Below are 20,339 nucleotides of genomic sequence, written 5' to 3'. Positions count from 1 at the left end.
CCTCCCCAGAACAAAGTAAACACTACTTCAGCTAGGATTAGTGGGGGCAAAGCACGACCTGGCTAAGGCATGGGGGGCTGTACCGAGTCCATCACTGGCCGAATGGAGAAAGAGAATGGATATGTGTATATTAGGGGAGAAAATGACTTATAAAGCCCGGGGCTGAACCCAAAAAGTTCTGGAAAATATGGAAGCCATGGCTCGTACACTAAGGACTCACACTCACTGACTCACAATGATCTCCCAGGGTGGGGTGATGGGTGGGGAAGGGGCTCACAGTGACCTCTAGGAACAGGGAACTGCTATTTGCCCGTTTACCATTGCTAAAGTAATATGATATTGACGTAACACTGAAGGAGCTGATGTGCTCCAAAATGAGTATCGTTTCTGTAATGCAATTAAGAAAATGCCAGTAAATACATTAAAATAAAAAAAAGATTTGTCTCTTCACGCAAACTCAGTCTTATGGTTTTGTCAAGTTGTATCTTCAATCTTCACGTCAGACTCTATCTGGAATTGATGTGCTTGGTTTCGCAAATATAAAAAGTAGATGTATTTCCAGTCGCTGTGTCTGTGTTCCTTGCATTTACCGGTCCGCCGTGTCAGTCAGTAGCAAGTATGTGGTCTGTTTTGCTATTATCACAGCACAACTAGTGATGGTCAGCTTCAAAATGTTACGACTTACAAGAGAGAGAGGACTATGCAGACAAACAAGATACTAACTGACAAAGCATTTTATTGGTACTGGTAGAAGCACTAGTATGCCTCAAAGAGTGAGGATAACAAAACAAAAATGATCTTAAGAAATTCAAAACTGGAGTACACAGGTAAGTGGTATAGACGTGAAAGGGCCTTCCATAATTTTCACTCTGCCATTAAAAATGGTAACCTGGCTTGGACTGGACATTAATCTTGTATTACTGTGTAGGATGAGAACACAGGAGTACCTGCAAAATACTGGCTCCAGACTAATCTATGTGTATGTAAAAGGTTCAAATTGCGTCACCCTTAAGACACACTGTTACATGCTGGGAATTAATCCGTGGCTATAAGACTTGATGTACGTAGAAAACCACTACACCAATTTACACAACAAAAGGCAACTTAAGCACAAATGTATGTTACATTACCTGGATATGTCTTCACAAAGTTCATTTTATTAAAATCTTCTGAGACATGAAACTCCTAAGAAAAGAAAACAGAAAACTGAAAAATTACTATTACCATCAAAAAGAAGCACCAAGACTTTTTTGCAGAGTAAGAATCTTCTTTATGGCAAACACCTTACAGAAACAAGACCATTGAATGCTTCATGTTTAATTAATATGTTTCAGTGGCGCCTACTTAAGAGAAATAGCCAGATTTTTTTGAAATATGAACGTGTTGACTGGAACAATACAATACCAAATATTGATGTTCAATATTGTATTTTATCTAGTATTCCAGACTTTTTTCAGTGTTCTTGTGCGCTTCTTTTATCTTGGATATTTTCCCATCCCCGTGTCTAATAAGCAAATATTGCAAAATTAGGATATTTCTCATAAGGTACATTAGAAGGTATGTACAAGAGGGCACCTTTCCCAAATGATTCATATGGCAGATTGATGGTTAACGGTATTGCAGATGCTCGGTCTGAAAAAACCTCCTACAGTAGAGAAATATTTTTTATTAAAAGCTTACATTTTTTTAAAGCAATTGCTTTGCACCTTGCTGGATGGTCAGAATTCTAACTGAAATATTAGTGTTATTGTGCCAGGGAGGCAAACCAGAGAAGGTGTAGAGAAATTAGATTGAACAGGAAGAATAACATGTATTCTGCTAAATCAAAATTCAATACTCATATAGCTAAGCACATCTGTGATATAAAATTGTTACAGAACATCGAAACCACCAATAGCTCTAGACAGCCGCATGTACGGTTTGGTCACAACCTACTCGCTAAATGACCTTCAACATTACCTTCAACATTACCCTCAACGAAGGATTACTCTTATCATACACTCAAATAACATACACAGTGAGGAATTTGCGCATTTCAAAGTTTCTGTGCCTTATAAACACAACATCATAGATCCTGAGACAATTCTAAATAACATGTACCATAATCGTATGACCCTACTGGGCATTTTGGCTCCTTAAGAAAAGTAAAGAGGTTATATAACAAGTGGTACAGCATGAATTTGACAATCTTGGCAATCCTGAAAGAACCAATGGTAAATGTGGACATATTTGACAAAAAACAAGCCTGTTTCAAGCAAACGGTATGTCAAACATTTCTTATATATGTCCCTTTGTTAGACACCTACTGACTGGTATAAGCTCTCCCTGGTTTAATTTACACATGTCAGGGGGATAATTCTACTATCTGGGTTGGTTTACCCATCCAACTGTGAAGGATTTAAAATCTTCAGCTTTTAGAAAAGCACTTTTGAAGAGTATTTTGTCCGTTCTCCTAACCTGCATGGTAATCCTATCAAGTTTGCTATATGTTGTAGCCCTAGTTGTAGTAACAGTAGGTATAATATTAGAAATATTCAATCCAAAGGTTCCCAAATACCTACAGGATATGTGAAAGGGAGGACATCAATCTTCCTCTGCCTAAAATAGAAATCCTTTTAGATGGAGGCTCCTCTCGCAGAGCCTGCCCCATTTGAATGGCCTATTCTCTTGCAGCACTGGCAACCACTTTTCAGGAAGTAAATATTCATTGACACGAGCCTCCCCCTTGCCTCAAATGCAGTAGTTAATGGTTCAAACCGCTAGCTGTCCATGTTGAGGAGGCCCCCCTCCTTCAAATTGTGCACAGAGTGAAACTAACCTCAGTAATGGGAATGGCAGGTTGACCACTGCAACTTTATGTACAGCATTCTGCCCAAACAACTCTTGGACAGGTTTCAAAGAACACAGATTCAGGCTGCCACGCTATGTCTCAACCTCAGGAAATAAGAAAATGTGAAACCAGCACCGAGAGATCTCCATTGGGTCACAATAGGATCAATATTTAAAGTATGCATTCTATGCATGATTCAACAAAACCTATTGATTGAGGCAAAGGTCCAGGAAATATACAAATATTGTCCAATTACTTTGGGCTGTTTCAAACTGGAATTGTCCCAGACCCTTTTTCAAGCCATAGGTAAGACTTGATTACCGATGTGGCCAGTGTGCATTAGCAAGTATATAACTGACTCTAGCACACTAGAACACTATAAATTGGCCTTTTTATAGGGTATTGACATTGATTCATATGGTTCCCTTGGATGGAATACGATCACTCCGCACTCATTTTTGAGGTTGTATTTCTTCACGTCTTTCCTGACTTCTGCAGGTAAGTCCCGATTCTCCGGAGTAGAGCACTTTTCCATTTTAATTTAATTATTCTACAGAAGAACCTGGTAACTAATTACCAATAATCTTCTTAGATTCATCCGGCTGCCCCCATACAGCACGGGACGCCTCCTTGCATCTGGGGTGAGTAATGGTCATCAAAAGTCCACCTCCCATGTTGGCCCATTTAGGAACACCCCCTTACACTATGTCTCATCTATTCTAGGCTGTCAAACGTCCTGATGAAGACCCGCCGCGACATATCATTTATGCGGTGTCAGGGTCGAAGCGTCAACGCTTAACCTTGGTTCAGGTTCAAAATATCTCTGGGTCTCATTGTTGAGCAATTTAGCCTTGACCAGAGAGATTTCCTCAATCATTGTTCTGACTATTATATATTTTTGTATATAGTCCCACACTTGTATATATGCACTTTGTCACCAGCACTGAGCACTTATGTCACTTTGTAACACATGCCACTATTTGACTGTGTTTTATTTGGACAGCCCAACCATATGTATACTGATGTTGTCTGAAAAATTTTGAAAAATGTAATAATAATGTTTTGCAAGTATTTTTGAGTCTTCCATTCTTACGAGGGTGTTCTGATACTTGCTTTTGCTTTGTTGCGCGCATTAATTCATTCCACTGGACACTTTAATTAAATATAAGTTTCCATACTTCAAATGATTTGTGCTTACCAGCAAAGTGATTGGCGCTATTGTAGTTTGCTTGTAGTTTGCTATATCCAAACATACGTTGTCCTGAGAGATGTTAAAGAACAGGCATTCCATTAAATGGCTTTGAGATGAGCGGTGTCAGAAAATGCCTGGCTGTAATGAGAACCAATGAACACTCAAGGGGACAAATCATCACCCATGCATTTTTTCAGTGCAATCCACAATCACCATGTTCTGCTATTTCTTGTACCAAATGTGGGAATTGCTAGGGTTGGCAAAAAGACAGATTCATATCTTTTTAAAATCAATAGCAATCATTGATAGTTGACCAAGCCGGGATCAGAGTTCATCAATCCCTGATTAAAGGCTGAAATTTCTGATAGGCAGGGCGCATCACTTTTTTAACCCTCCACAAGAAAACACGTTTATAAAATATAAAAATATGCTGACTAAGAGATATCATGTACAAAAAGATTAAGGGCCTTATTTAGAGTTTTGCGGACAAGCTACTCTTGTACAAAATGTATGACCTGTCCACTGTTTTACAAGTGCATTATAGCCTATGGTCCTTACAATGTGGCACAGTAGATATTCGCCACATTTTGATTGAACATATTGTCTGCAAAACTACGACTCTAGCTCCTCTTTAGGCATTTCCAAATATGTGGAGAAACTGAAAAAAGTTCATGCCGTGACATGGACTGTCAAGAGTTTTGCCACTATTGACGTGGTAAATGTCACTAAAGTGTTAATAACTAAAGGTACAGATTAGATTTGACATAAAAGTCACCATTAAAAAACGGTATTCATTAAACGAGGCTATATGATTTAAACAGATTGTGTAACCTGCGTATGTTTACTTCAACCTGAATTTTTCTTGGCCATCACAGCCATCAGCAATTCTATATATGACATCAACTTCAGACGTGCAAGGGCATACCAAACAGTCCTAGCTAAGCAGAATAATTCTGTGCTGGCCATTGTGTTTCTGGGAGGAATCTCCACCTCTACTGCCAGCGCTTCTTGATAGAGTTGTATATGTGCAAGGAGGTGTGTCATAACAACAATGCTCAAGATGGTATTTGAATCATGCCTCCCATCTTCTAAAGTAAACAGTCTATGAACACTACTTGTACTGTGGTTGGGATAATGATGGACAATTTGCCATGGACTAGGGTTTGAGAAAAACATAGGTTTTTATACGTTATTTTTAAAGACTGTTATCTGGTTTGCTTGGTATTTCCCAGGCTCGTGGTAATCTTACATCCATTTTTAGTGATCAAGGACATTCATTATGTTCAGTGGATCACGTCACACAAATCTAAACTTCAACAAAATAGCGCTTCTCCTGGAAATGTAAAGCCACTCACCATTACCGCACCATTATCCTGGCCCACAAATAATCGTCTACTCTCATGATGGTAGGTCATTGCAGAACATGGTGCTGCGGAAAGAAGCGTACAAACAAGAGACTTGCATTAAAATGCTTCCAGTCCGATACATTTTTATTTGGTTTGTAACATAACCCTTACACAATAAGATCATGAGACCATTCCATTACAATCGAAAAATATAGACTCCAACTTTGTGCACCGATTGTGGACCATGACATGAAAAAACAAGAAGCATTGTGCATTGCTGTCGTAAACCTAAAAGGAATGATGCATCTCAGTATTATTCCGCTTGAAAGGCTTCCCATTGGAGCAGTTTTTTCGGAGTATCCCATAAAGATGTGATTTGGCAAGTTCTTTCCCCTGTATACTTATTCATTCAGTAGGAATACAATATTTTATTTTTATACATTAGATTGACAGAGTTAAGGTCATCCCTTGGGACCCATTAACAGTTTCACCAATGAAATTAGGTGAATGTTCATCTTACCTTTTTATCTCATACAATAACTATTGGTACACATATAAGTAATTTGAATTCCTGTTCCCCAATCATAGGGTGCCTTTACTCACCGTCCTGAGGAAGATTCCGGTTTGATGAAATGCTTACACCGATTCCTTTGGGCTCAAAACGTCAACGAACAACGCTGCCTGTATCATATACACGGGCTGGTATTAAACAAATGTGTTTGTGACCAGCTTCAAGTATTTAATAACAGCCTGGAGAGCTATACAACACAAAATTGTCAAACTTCTTATTTGTATTTCAAAATACGCCTTATAGCACAAGCACTTTTACACACTGCGCACGGAGCACCTTTCTCATGTCAAATTGTTTCTATGGTGAAATGAACTATCTTTGAAACAATAAACTTTCATATGAAACCAAAGTTGTTTTGGTTGTGTATGTGTACATACACACATTACTGACCTTATTGGGCAGATGGAAAGATCATTTGTTCTTGGACTACCATAAACGTAAGTATATGTGGAAAATTAAATCTGACAAACCATTTGTTAATACACAACCTAAAAGAAAGGAGCACCATTCCAGCTCCTTTGCCACAGCTCTCCTGTTTACCATCTTCTCACCCTATTGGAGGGCTTAAGCCTGACAGACAGGAGAAACCATCACATGAAAGGAGACACTGAGATTATGATGCTGGTGTTCCACCTTCTATTGGATTTTCTGCTTCTGTCAGACTTTATCCATTCATGACTGTAGGAAGTAAGAATATAGAGGACTTGACTGAGATGGTGGCACCTTTCTCTGCTTCCTACTTTACCTATGCTCTTTCCATAGCCCATATCACCGCTAGACTCACTGCAGGCCCTGAACCCTCCCTGCGTGGACGCTTTGAGACTACACCCAGAACCAGTGCTTAGTATGCAGGCTCAGCAACTAGGTATTGACAACTGTCCAGCATCGCAACTCATTCCTTTGGAAATAGAGAAGCAGGCAAGCAAGTTCCAGCTAAAAGAAGCAGATACAACAGCCAGCAAGGTATGGGAGGAAAGGAGCTTGGGGAATGTACTGAAAGTGTGAGGAAGTGTTACATATGTGGCTCAGAGAATATGAGTGTGCAGGCAACCCTTCAGCTTCCTGCTATATATTGCACTTCTTGGCGCAACTGTGACCATCCCAGAGAGAAAGGTGGCCAAATCTGACATTATCTGGCATAACTGTGGCCATCTCATGCACAATGCTGGACATCCCAACAATAATAATGACAAACCTGGCATAACTGGGAGCATCAATTGCATAACAGTAGCCATCCCAGAACAAGCATGTTCTGAGCAACAGAGGTATAATGATGGGTATTCTCAACATAAAAGCACCACTGGCGCAAAGTAGGAATGCCTGGCATAAGGTGGTTACCCTTTCATATAGTTGTCATCTACAGTTTTGTTCAAGCATTCATGGTATCCCCTGGCAATGAAAGGTATTAGGAGGCTACCCTACATGCACTTTCCAAACAAGCCATATTATGGCCACCAGTGGCTTCTGTTAGACATCTCTGGGCATAAGGTTGACAATCCAAGAAGCTAAGTCTGCATCTCCAAAATCCAGTGCCACCCATCTCAGATGGGGTCCATCCCGGACGACTTAAGGGCATCTACGTCAGCCATCGAAGATACATGATGCACCCAGCATCTGGTGGCCACTGTGACATCTGGCAGCGTCCTATTACTTCTGTGACAACATCAGCTGCTCTGGTAGCTACCGCTTGCATTTGGTAACAATATAAATTTCTCTTGAATACTGATAGTTTTTGGTAACCTGTAATAGCAACAGCATTCTCCGACTTTAGGCAGGAAAGCCTAGCACAGCAGATGGCATGTTATATACTGGTAGCATCAGAGGGAATGAGGGCCAGGAGTTTCATGCGGTCTTCAGAGGTCTGCTCTCCTGCAAAAATTGTTTCGACCCTCCAATATATCCCTGTTAAGATGGTCGCCGTCGCCCACAGTTGCATATCTTTCATATACCAGCATGACATGTCCATAACCCTTGCTTTCATCAAACATTGGGAGTTGCCATAGCATTGCCACAGAGCATAATGTACTCTAACCATATTCATCAAAGCCACTTGCTTCCCTTACATCATAACCAATTGATCTACATTTGGGGTGGCTGCCGAGCCCACTGTCCGGGATTAAATGTGCGTCAGCAAGTTAGGAGACAGTCTAGCATATACAAAGAGTTCTCAGTTGTATTCTACTACTCTGTGAACCAACCCATGACAAACTGTAGTTGTGCCACGAAATAGTAGCCCTCCATATTCAGCACTTTCATGTCTCAATCTTTAACTATTAGTTTAAGCAAGTCCAGCTTGACCTTACACCTATTACAGAGTAATGTCTAAGTGTTCAATATAGTATCTAAGTCCTTAAACACAGACATAAAATAGAGGTTGATGCAGCATTGAAACAAATGAAGGTAGCAGAGCAAGACAATCAATTTAGCCACTACAACTCGCCATGAAACCACGAGGGGCAGTGTAAACTAGAACAGTTATTTTCTGATGGCAAGATTGTCCACATTGTGCGTGTACTACTGTTTTGCAGGGTGAACTACTTGTATGCCTCAATAAAGGTGTCAGTTGCCCATGTGCGTCGCATGTCAGGTACGCTGGGATTCAGTGCTGGATGGCGTAAGCCCAAGGGAAGGGAACACAACAGATTTATCCTGGTTTATCCTTTGGCTCAATATGCAAACAAAACAATCTATAGGTTTCATAAACTCATGCACTGCTGGGTCTCTCTGGTGCACCAATATATAGACCGCATATACTGAGGACGGTTGCTCAGTAGTGTCAATACTGCCTATACCCCTTCCCCACAGAATGCTGGCAGCTGGCACTGCAATGACTCAGCTACCATGGTGAAAAGGAGTGACACAGTGGTAAGTATTGATGGATGCCATTTCCAGTGCCCATTTCTTTGAAACTGTGTCACTAGACTTTGCGCTCACCATGGGATCGTGTTCAAAAGCTTAATCCACCCGGGGAAGTTCAGTCAAAGTTCATTCGCTTCAATACTTGAAAGAAATACAACCAGGAACCTGCCTCAAATGCCTTTTTTGTAGCTAAAGAGGCACTGAAGTTCACTGTCACAATCCAATATTTTCTTGATATCATGTGCCAAATGTCTCAAGTTACAGCAGTTTTCTTACGTGACATAAAGACATACTCTTCCCTGTATACTATGCACAATATCTCAGTCACCAGTTTTTCCGCCAAACCCTTCTCTGCTTTCTCTATTCAGCATGGTTAATGATCTACATGTCTTGTAATCTTGGGTGTGCTTATTAGGCATCTGACCCATTATGATAAGTGCTTCCTTCATCGACCGAGGGAATACACCAGTTGATTAAACGTCTAGCAGTACCTAGAGGGGCCGACCCACCAATGCACAACTGAATGCAGAGTGAAGCTCTGCTGGACTCAATCTCCCTCTGGAGACATCCTGTATTTAATATTATTACTGTGAATTCATATAATCCCAGAGGACCTCCCTCACCCCATCTGCTGTATAGTTACTTCGAGAAAAACTGCATTACTGAGGTCAGTTTATATTAGAATTATAAGAGAGAGAGAAAGAGAGAGAGAGAGAGAGAGAGAGAGAGAAAGAGAAAGAGAAAGAGAGAAAGATAGAGAGAAAGAGAGAGAGAGAGGGGGGGGCTGTGCACACAATATTTGTAGGTACTTTAGTTCAACATAATTTAGTCTCTCCTGTCTGTAACCCATATGATCCTGATCATCTTTAAAAGGCGCTAAGTGTGTTTTTTAGAAGCTAGGCAAACCATTTTCCTGCCTTAACTACATGTGCGACCAGCTCTGGAATTTCACTAAAGTCTCCATCAAGGATACATGCCTCCACTTCTCGCTCAATAATTCAATTTTCAATGAACTTTTCCCTATGTATGTGCTGATATGTTCCCACCTTGTGATGTCGTTTACCCATGCCTTGTGCATGCTGGTTGTGTTAGTCCACTCGTAGCCTCTGATGACTAACTTCATCACTGCCCACCCCATCGCCTTGCTGAAACTGTTCCCTAAATTACTGTAAAGTTTTTAATCAGTTTTTCTCCTACGCCAGACTATAGTCACCCTTGTTGCAAAGTTCAGAGGTGCAATTTCCATTAGAAATAGCATCCCAAGGTCATACCTAACCCTCCTAAATGTTTGTGTGTCTGACCAGTTTGGTTCATGTCTACCATCCCAACAACAACATAGCAAAAATCCCCTGCTCAGAGCAAGAGCATACCCATATATTTAGAACATTGTTTGCAGAATGTGAAGAAAAAGGACACATTGTCTATATTCGGAGCATTCAAAACACTGACTAATATTGTGAACAGCCCTCAGGGTCAGTGCTAATGTACCATGAAAGGAGTCCTGGAAACCAGACTGATTGCCATCCCTCTAGAGTGGGAAGTATTATCATAAAGGTGAAGAGACCTCTCCCGCTCTTGGAGGTTTGTTGCTTTACTGCTTGATTGAGTGGTTTTCCTTAAGACATGCAATTTGGACCCCCTCTCTCTTAAAGTAGGAGCCCGCTCTCATTCTTTTAATATAATCATTCAGTCCACTGACGATGCAGGTTAATTTACTCAATTTATCACTCCCACTTGACTCATATCAGGTTCTTATTTAACACATCCTGTCCCTCACACAGCCAGGCATCTATCTCCATTATCCACACAGCAATCATCCATTCCAGTCTGTCATGACAAACTCCGTCTTCAACCAGGCACCATTCAGTGCACCCATGCCGTCGTGTGTGGTACAAACTTCTTGCTGCCTCGTTCCCTGCACAGAGACCCGAACAATGAAACTCTTCTTAATAACCTGCTACCCCTGGCCAGGATCAGTCTGACTCAAACTATAACTATGTGAAAAAAAATAAGAATAGGTACCAGTCTCCTCCTTAGTCTCAAGCTTCTTGCAACAATAGCCTACTTCAGATATGCTGGCTTGCTCTATCAGCTGAGAAGTGGTCTGCATCAGCCTGCAGTCTTGCACACCCCCTTCAGTCACAGGAGTCTGGTTCATAATGAGGTTCAGAATGGATATTAACCCTGGATGAAAGGGCCTTGATCATTTGCAGCTGCCATTGCCTTTGTAAAGTCTCAGCTGGCTCCTGACCATAACCTGTCAGCCCTGATCCCTGAGAGGCGTTTCTATTTTTGGTATGCCAATTGCATATTACTACATACGCTATTTTAAGAACTCAGGGTACCAGACTAGGGACCTAATAGTCTACACTGCATCACATTAGAGGCGGGTAAGCTTTGTCTATACCACATACATTGATTTGAGCTCCCTGTGGCTCGGGAGGCTACCCTAAGATGCTAGGGGCCAGGACTAAGGACTATATAGTCAATACTGCACCAGCACTTTGGAAGCAGGGCAAGCCCCAGCAGGCTGCAAAAATTGATTAGGGGTTTCTCTTGGTGCAGGACAGGCCTGGGTGTGTGTCCGGGCAAAGACTGGGCCAAGAGCGAGCTCATCTATGTCCGTCAGAGCCTGACTGTGACTGGCATTGGCTTAGCTACCAAGGGGTTGGTTAACAACAGAGACTGAAGGGACTGCATGTCCCAGTGTGCTCGGGGGCTCCTGGAGGTAGCCTACTGGGGTCCTGCTCACCTGCTCATCAGTCTTGGTCGCTATCCCACTTTTTATTTTGATTCCGGCCTCGATGCTGACTCTGTTTTCTAGCTCACAAATACTTAAAAGAGAGCCAGGTGGGGTGTGCAACTACGGGTTTCCTGCTCACTTTGATAACCCCTGAAAAAGACTGGATGCACTTTGTTTTTCTACCTTCCTTCACTTGGAACTTAGTGAGATTAATATGCGCCATTAATTGAGTGCAGGCGAAATGGTCTAGGACCCTATTTTACGTTTTTAATTTTCCTTTTCTTTTCCTTTTACACAGATTTATAGGATTCCTACGCATATTGGTTTTAATTGTTTTAAAATAGTTCTTGGGCTCCAGTTGTGTTAGTTGAACCCCCTTAAGCCAAGATGGGTAAGCGGAAAGGTACTAATACCCTCACTACTCATCTGCCATCGCCAAAAACTACAGCTATTGACAAGATGCTGAAAAGGGCCATGGGGGTAATCAGTACAGAAATCAAGCTTACCGAACGGCGATTGTCTTTGCAATCTAGAACTGTCGAAGAGCTTGGCCTAGAGCTACCTACATCTCCCCATTTTATGCTAAAGTCTACATCCTACTGTGCTCAGCCCTTTCATGGGAATGTTCGATAATGATTTCACATATGTTTCAAGGTGAATCACAAATACGACTCTTAAATCCCCAGGAAGTGCTACGAGACCTAGGCAGCTCACATGCCATTCAAGTCTAGAGGCAACCAGCTACACTCAATCTAGTATTCTGCACACCAGTAAACAGATATCCAGCATAATAACCACAAGGACCGGTGGTGTGGATCCCACGTCCAAACCCATATGGGTTGAGGAATTTATGGAGGACCTGCTTGTGTAAAATCAAACATTTACTACTGGAACAACTTTCCCCATTGTGCGCCCGCTTGATAGCCATGAAAAAAGCTCTGACCTTGACCAATCAGACGCAGGATTTGCCTGAGATAGATAATTGCCTTGTCCTAAAGGATTGTAGAATAGTGCAGTGAGCTATAAACAAGGAGTGCCCCATTATGTGTGCCCAATGGTCTCCATCTGGCGACGATTAGATATCTAGTGACCCACCGTGGCACAAACAGAGGTGGCTGGAGCAGGCCCCGAGTCAACCAACTCACCCCAGCCCCAGAGAGGGCTGCCTGTAGTAAGGAGAGGCATAGCACTGAGGGTTCATCTGGTAAACCTGGTTTGAATTGGCCAATGTTGAACTGCAGCTTACAAGTGGTACATTTCTCCCCGCATCCTGCCCACGTGTAGCAGTTATAACTAAAATTCCACGGCTGAGGGCAGGGCGAATCATTCAAGGAGCTCTATAACAAGACTATAGGCGGGCTTGTGCAGTGTAGAGTTTTTCCCCTATCTCAGGTTAATAATATACTATTCACTAGAAGAGAGTCCTGGATTGGGCCTGGGAGGATCGATCGTGGTGGAAACTGCGTCATTATTAACTTTAGATTACCAGCGCAGGCCGAACGGGTGTTATTCAGTCATGCAAGTAATCCCATAATAGGGACACATATTGAGCCCCTACCTGTAGGTGTTTTTTCTTTTTTTTTACCACCCACCATCTGCAAGAACTCTCCCATTCAGCAGCACCCAGAGAAGCAGTGCACTCTACCTTTACTAGCCCCCATTTTTTCCAATCAGACCAGGCTAGATGATATCTACTCCATTTCAACGTATAATCGGTTTGATTAGCTAGCAGGTGTAGATTGACCCTTTGATGGAAGTTAGTGGCCACCCTCTAGAGCCAACGCTGTGAAGTCCAGCTCCTGTGGGAAAATTGCATGCAAACATAATCTTGCTCACTTTCAAGAGACTTGGTCTTTGCAACCTCTTCACCGCTCAGGTTTTGTAAACTTCTCTAAGGAAGCTGTACCAGCTGAAAAGGGTGGGGAATCAGGAGGACTAACAACTTGGGTGAGATCCACTCTTATGGGTGTGCCAAAGGAGGTTGTGGTGGATTCCCCTGATCTACTATTAGTTAGTATATCTGTCCCCCAGGGCGTAACCTGTAATGTATATCTACTGGGCACAAAAAGGAATCCATTGTATTAGATCAACTAAATGCACACCTGTCTATCTTACCACCACATGCAAGGAAAATGTTTGGAGGGGACTTTAACTGTCAATTTGATCCTTTGAGCGCAGATACCCAAGTTCTCTTGGGTATCTCAGGACACTGCATTTAACATTCCAGAACTAGTGCTCCCTCCTATTAAGACATGGACAGCTATTGCAGTGCAGAATAACACACTCACCCTGAACCAGGGATTGCATACCTGCAATGGTAGAACCAGTTCCCATAAGGCTGGCCACATACATTCAACCACACTAACTATACCAGTCTGAATGTTTCTATTTTGAGAGACATTACTTTGTGGGCCGCGCTTGGTTGATATGATAATAATTCCCATCCAAGACAGCAACTACAATGCACTAGTCCATGGGCACTCACAAACATTTCCCCGGGGGTCGCAAAGTACGGTCTGTGGCATGTCCACGGACCGCATCAATGCCAGCAATGCAAGAGTCAGAGTGAAGGCCGGTGGATGTAGGGGGGGGCGTGAAGCAGATCCATGGTGTGGGCAACAAACCGAGCCTTCACTTGCCTTCTGTCTGCCACCAACACTCTACTTTCATGCACCAAAATTTAAACACAAACCATTAACTTCTAATGTAAAAAGTGAGAGGTAAAAAGATACTCATGGGGCGGAGCTAGCTTGCGACCAAGATGGCCGCTTGAGCAGAGAGCTCCAACACTTCACACAAATATCCAACATTTATCCTGCAGCTGCGATTCCTACACACCACACTGAGGTGGCTGTGGGGCTCCTAGGGCACGGCTGTACCGGCCGCAGAAAAAGCGAGCCTCCTACCTGCTCTCTGGCTGCCGTACTGGACGACTGTTGGTCCCGGAGCGGCCGCAGCGTGAGGACTTCTGCAATTCAGGGACTCCCTTCCCTCTCCTCGGCCGAGGAGACTATGTTGGAGGGCTGCGGGGATTCACGCGAGGGCGGCCGCGGAGAAGGTGCCTGGCCCCCTCCCCTTCGGAGCGGTTTGTTTTAACTGCTTCGGCCGCACGATCGGTTGGCGGCAGGGGGGGAATGGGGGGGGCGATTATCCCGGATTGCCACGGGGGAGCCCTTGCAGAGCTACACGGAGAGCCGCCTGAAGGTCGACTAGCCCGAGTGGGCTTCCCCAGACTAGCGGGAGGCCTACGGCGGAACTTGGCGGACCCGCTGCGGGAGTGACTCGACGGCGGGGGAGTCCGCTCTGCACTGAGGCCCCTCCTGCATGATTTGAACTGCGGCGGGTCCGGGCCGGTGCTGCTCGGCGCTCCCGCTTTATCTGTACGGGCGTCCTCCCTCTGCCCCTGGAGACTGGTGGTGACTGGGCCGGGTGGACCACGATTGGGAGCCACAGTGTGCTGGACTGTGGGTTTGGCGAACTTGGTTGAGAGGTGCTGGATCACAAGGTCGTGGGACCTGAATTGGAGGCAGTATTGCCGAGTGCGCCTTGGTGAAGGAAGTGAGGCGACCCGAGGGGCATTGAAAGCTACTGCATATCAGGTGGGGCGGCTGCCTGGCAGACATAGCTGGCCGTGAGCTCCTTGAGCTGTGACGACACTCCTGACCGTGGGGCTCCCCACCCCCGCCTGAAGTGAGTCCCTGGACCCCCTCCGCCATCGCGCGGGGAGCTGTGTGCTGTGCCGATCACTAGGGGGGACTGTCCAGAAAGGGCAAGACTGGCACCACTGGGTTCGGTGTCCCCTATGTGATTGTCCGAGGGTGCATTGATTTTCCTGTGGGGTGCGCGCCCCAATCGATGCCCCCCCTGTACGATTGGCCTGCGGGACCTGTGAGGCGAGAGGCTGTGCGCCCACAGAGGAAAGGGAGAGGACTGAAGGCCTGCAGCATGTAACACGCGGCGAGGGGATGACGTGGGACCGCCATTTTAACAACGCTGAAAGTGGAGAGTGGTGAGAAGGCTCTAACACGTGGCGGTGAAAGCCACTACTAGCCGGGATTGATTGGCACAACGTTCTAACCTGTGACTGTTGTGACCGCATTGTGGCCTCTTACCCTGCTACTGCCCCATAGACTGAGCTGACACACGTCTGGAGGCGGCCTGCAGGCGGTAACTAAATGGGGCAAGTGGAAAGAACACAAATGAAACTGTCGTTTGACCCGAAGCGGCCCTAGACTGGTGAGCCCACCACTGAGGAGGGTGCCGGTGTCCAAGAACATGCTGGGGAGGATCAACGCCAGGATATTCGAGGACTATTACTGGCCATCGAGAAGAACCTACAGGGCGGAATCAACTCCTTGGGTACTAAGATGGATGTGCTCACTTACAGAATGGATCGCATGGCCGAGAGACTGGATAAGCATTCGGAACGACTCGATATGTCGGAGCGCAGGCTGACAGAGGCTGAGGAGGCCCAAACAGTCCTAGATACCGAGCACAAACAGTTGGGAAGGGTGCTCCAGATCCTACAGGATAAGACGGAGGACCTGGAAGCCCGCTCTAGGCGCTGTAATCTCCGCATCACCGGCCTGCCGGAATCTACTCCCACGGGCAATATGGAGCTCTTTATCGAGAAGTTTTTGAAAACACTGCTGGGTGACACCGCCTTCTCAGAAATGTTTGTCGTGGAAAGGGCTCATTGCTCTGGGCCCAAGGCCGAAGCCAGGCGCACCCCCCCCAACCCCCACACCCCCCGGCCGATAATAGCAAAATTGCTAAACTACAGGGACCGGGTAACTGCCCTCAGGCTTGCCCGTGAGAAACAGCCGCTACAAAAGGCACTGAAAGACTAGATGAAAGAGCGGCGGCCCTCCCCGGGGAGGGAACTCTTAGACGAGGCGGCGGGAGGCACACTGGACGAACAGGATTGAACAGGATACGAGAACTCTAACGGCTGAGTATATATAGTCTCTGTTGGGAGTCCGGGGGTGACCTACCTGAACCTCGTTACTGTGATCTGTCCGATTGTGTATTTGGGGTCTGTCACCCCCTTTTTGGTTCCTTGCTTAGTAACGTATCATTGAACTGACGGGATGGAGGGGGAGGGAGATTGGCCTCATAAATGGTGGCGCCCAGACCCGGACTTATTCCTTAAGTACTGTTATGTGGGTGCAGGGGGGGCTGTATATTCAGAAATCTTGCGTCAGGGTGCTGCGGATGACCCGGCTGGGGCGTATTACTGCACTCCTGTGCAGCTGACAATATTCCAAGCAAGTGAAGTGTGGAGCAAGACCATTACAAGCCACAAAAGCTTTTGTCTTTACAAGCTACATCCACTCCAGCGTGAATAACAAAAGTGGGATGTGTTTTGTTGTTGGGGAAAGGGTTGTGGGGGAGGGGGTGTTCCTCTTTGTAGAGAGTACCACAGCCAAGTTGGGGATTGGGCAGGTGTGGGTGGGACTGGGGTGGGTATGACTAGTGGTCCTTCATTTTTACTATGGTTATTAACTGCATATGCATACTGTACGTATCGTTTCTTACACGAGCAAGAGGGGGACACCTGCTGGGAATGTTTGTAGATGTACCCTTGGTTATCTTTAGTTATGTGGCACAGTTTAGGCACGGCACGGTCCTGATATTTACACTCTGTCGCTCTCTAACCACATTTCCCTACGACTGACACACCGGTGACCACACCTGAAGGCACCCTTGATTCTCTGGTCCTTCTGACATGGAACGTGCGCGGTCTTAATGACCACCGAAAAGCCCGGAAAATCTTACACTACCTTTACAGACATAACGTAGACATTGCCCTCCTCCAGGAGACTAACCGGACAGCCCTATCTTGCGCTCTAAAGGTTTACTGGGTAATATCCACTCTGCAGGCTTTACCTCACATGCTAGGGGGGTACTGACGTGAGTGAATCCAAAGACATCCATAACACTGACGCCCCTTGAGACGGATAGGGAGGGAAGATTTGTTTTCTCCAAATGTTGTGGGAAGGGACTATAACTCTCCATATTGAACGTTTATGGCCCCAACTATGATCATCCAGATTGCTACACAAACTTAACGGCAAGGGTTCAGTCACACCCTCAGAACCATATGCTGTGGGGAGGCGATTTCAATTTTACTAGACACCCTGATAGAGACAGATCGGATGGCCCGGACAGACGCCCTTCTGCCTCAGCCAGAGTGGTGGAGACTTCGATGTTGCAGCTGGACTCTGTGATGTATGGCGACATAGGTATCCACATAAGGCAGGTTACACGCACTACTCTGCACCACACTATATCCACAGGAGAATAGACTATTGGTTGGCCTCCCGACACCTACTTCAACAGGTCCGCGCTTGCACGATTTTACCCCGCACTTACTCTGATCACTCACCGCTACAACTGACACTTTCCTCCCCCAAGAAGCGGATTCCTCCATTTATGTGGCGCTTCCCGCCCTGCTCTTTGCTTGATGCCGCTTTTAAAGAGGAATTAACTGTGGCTATTGAGACGTTTTTTTAAACCAACGTGGGGTCGGTGGACTCGTTCCAAACCGTTTGGGAAGCCTTTAAGGCATATATTAGGGGGATCACTATCTCTAAACCCGAGGGCGTTCTTAAGTCGATCCGAGGCAGACTGGCGACCCTGGAACGTAAATTGAAGGAACTGGAGACCCTACGTGTGACTGACCAGAACGAAGACCTTACTTGCGAACTCACGCAGACGCTCCGTGAATATCACGAAGAAGCTGATGCGGAAATAAAACATCTCAGGAAGTATGCAACTGGCAGGTCCTATGGCGAGGGAGAGCGCCTGGGCTCGGTTCAAGCGCAGATCATTAAACACCGCAGAGATAGAACTGCTATACCGGATATGAGATTACTGCCGGAGGACCCACCGCTCACTGAAGCCCAAGTTGCGGACAAGTTCCGGGAATACTATACAACACTTTATGCCTCTAGAGGGCCCGCCCTGGAGGAACGCATTCTTGATTATTTGATCCACATTGAATTGCTGTGGCTGTCTAACCTGCACTAGGAATTTCTGATGCGCCCAACAGAACGTGAGGAAATAATTTGGGCCCTTACTTCGATGAAAGCCGGGAGTGCGTCAGGTAGTGATGGCCTCACTGTATCCTTTTATAAGGCATTTCAAGACCTTCTGATCCCGCACCTACTCATGTTGTTTGAGGACTTGTGTACCTCTGGAGTGATGCCCCCAAATATGCGTGAGGCGATTTTGGTAGCTATACTTAAGCCAGGGAAACCACCGGAAGAATGCGCCTCATATCGGCCTTTCTCTCATGAATGTCGATGCGAAAATCTTCGCAAAATTGCTTGCCAACCGTCTCAGCCCATTGGTCACCTCATTGGTTGTCCCGGAACAAGCTGGCTTTGTGCCTAGTCGGAATTTAACCTATAACCTGCGGACGGTGTTTACCGCCATTCAACATACCCGCCCGGAGGTTCCCGCTATAGCGGTCTTCCTGGACATGGAAAAGGCCTTCGACTCTGTAGAATGGCCTTTCATCCAACAGGTCCTTAGCCGAATGGGAGTCGGGGGGATGTTTCTTCAACTACTCGCGACATTATATTCCGGCCCCACGGCCCGTATCTGGATAGGATCTCTGATCACTGACCCCATACCCATTTGTAGGGGCACGAGACAAGGGTGCCCTTTATCCCCCATACTTTATGCCCTGACAGCGGAGCCACTGGCTTGTGCCTTGAGGGAATACCACGGGCAGAGGGGCATAGGTTTTCCGAACTACCGATTAATTGTATCTATGTATGCGGATGACGCCCTCCTTTATGTCAGGGAGACCGAGACCAACCTCCCCCCGGTCCTGCGCGAGATGGTCCTGTTTAGCTCCCTTTCAGGTATTAAGGTTAACTGGAGTAAGTCCACCATGTTTCCCCTCACTCCAGCCACAGTGCGTGTGGACCCGGAATATCCTCTCCAATGGACCACCGACGCGGTGCGTTACCTAGGCATACGACTGCATATGAATTCAGAGGTGGTCCCGAGGGAAAATTATGGAGTTGCCATCTCCAAACTGGAGGATGATATTGATAGATGAATTGGCCTCCCGTTGTCACTGATGGGGAGGGTGTCCCTCATGAAAATTATTGTGCTGCCCTGTTTCCTTTTCCTCTTTACAAACATTCCCATGGTTCTGTCAAAATCTTTTTTTCAACGCTTGCACTCGTTGATGGTTCAGCTATGCCATGGGCGGGTAAACAGCCTCTGGAGGCCTGGAAGATACGGACGGTGCCGTACATGATGGGAGGCCTGGGCGCCCCTGATTTTGATCAATCCTATAGGGCAGCACAATGCTCCCACGCATACCACTGGATACACGGGCCCTCTGACATTCCGCATATACGGATCGAAACTATTGTTGCTGACCCCAGGCCCTTACCGGCCCTACTATTTTTGCCTCTGGATAAACGCACTGGCATATTGGATTCTCTAAATTCGGTCACACACGCATGGCATCACATGCTGGAAGCGCAGGCCGGTAACTTACTCTATGTCCCACTGGCTCCTCTCGATTGGTGCTACTGGCTTACGCCATGCAGGGACAGAGGGGTCACTGTAGCGCTGAGAACTTTGAAACTAAACATAAAGGGGGATCTCTTGGCCAATGGTGCTGCTCGCTCCTGGGGGGATGTCATTGGGGCTGAGGAGACGTATTCAATGTTATCGCAGTTCCAGTTTCCCGGGGTGAGACCCGCACTTCGGGACCTGCTGGGAGAGGATATGGCTGAACCCCCGGATGTCACGGCACTGACTGCTATTAT

At 45.7% G+C, this 20,339-nt stretch overlaps 1 protein-coding gene across 1 annotated transcript in view; it reads right to left on the bottom strand.

The window, feature by feature from the left end:
* WDFY1 (WD repeat and FYVE domain containing 1) overlaps positions 1-20,339 on the bottom strand; it is a 212,386-nt gene that overhangs the window by 133,069 nt on the left and 58,978 nt on the right. Inside the window, exons 3-4 of the mRNA XM_078665963.1 lie at positions 5,378-5,451; positions 1,131-1,185 (exon numbers count right to left, since the gene is read on the bottom strand). Of these exons, the coding sequence (XP_078522089.1) occupies positions 1,131-1,185; positions 5,378-5,451 (129 nt within the window). The remainder of the gene's footprint in view (positions 1-1,130; positions 1,186-5,377; positions 5,452-20,339) is intronic.

The sequence above is a fragment of the Lissotriton helveticus genome, chromosome 11, assembly GCF_964261635.1.
Source record: "Lissotriton helveticus chromosome 11, aLisHel1.1, whole genome shotgun sequence".
NCBI lineage: Eukaryota > Metazoa > Chordata > Amphibia > Caudata > Salamandridae > Lissotriton > Lissotriton helveticus.
This window is presented reverse-complemented; position numbering and strand designations above follow the sequence as displayed.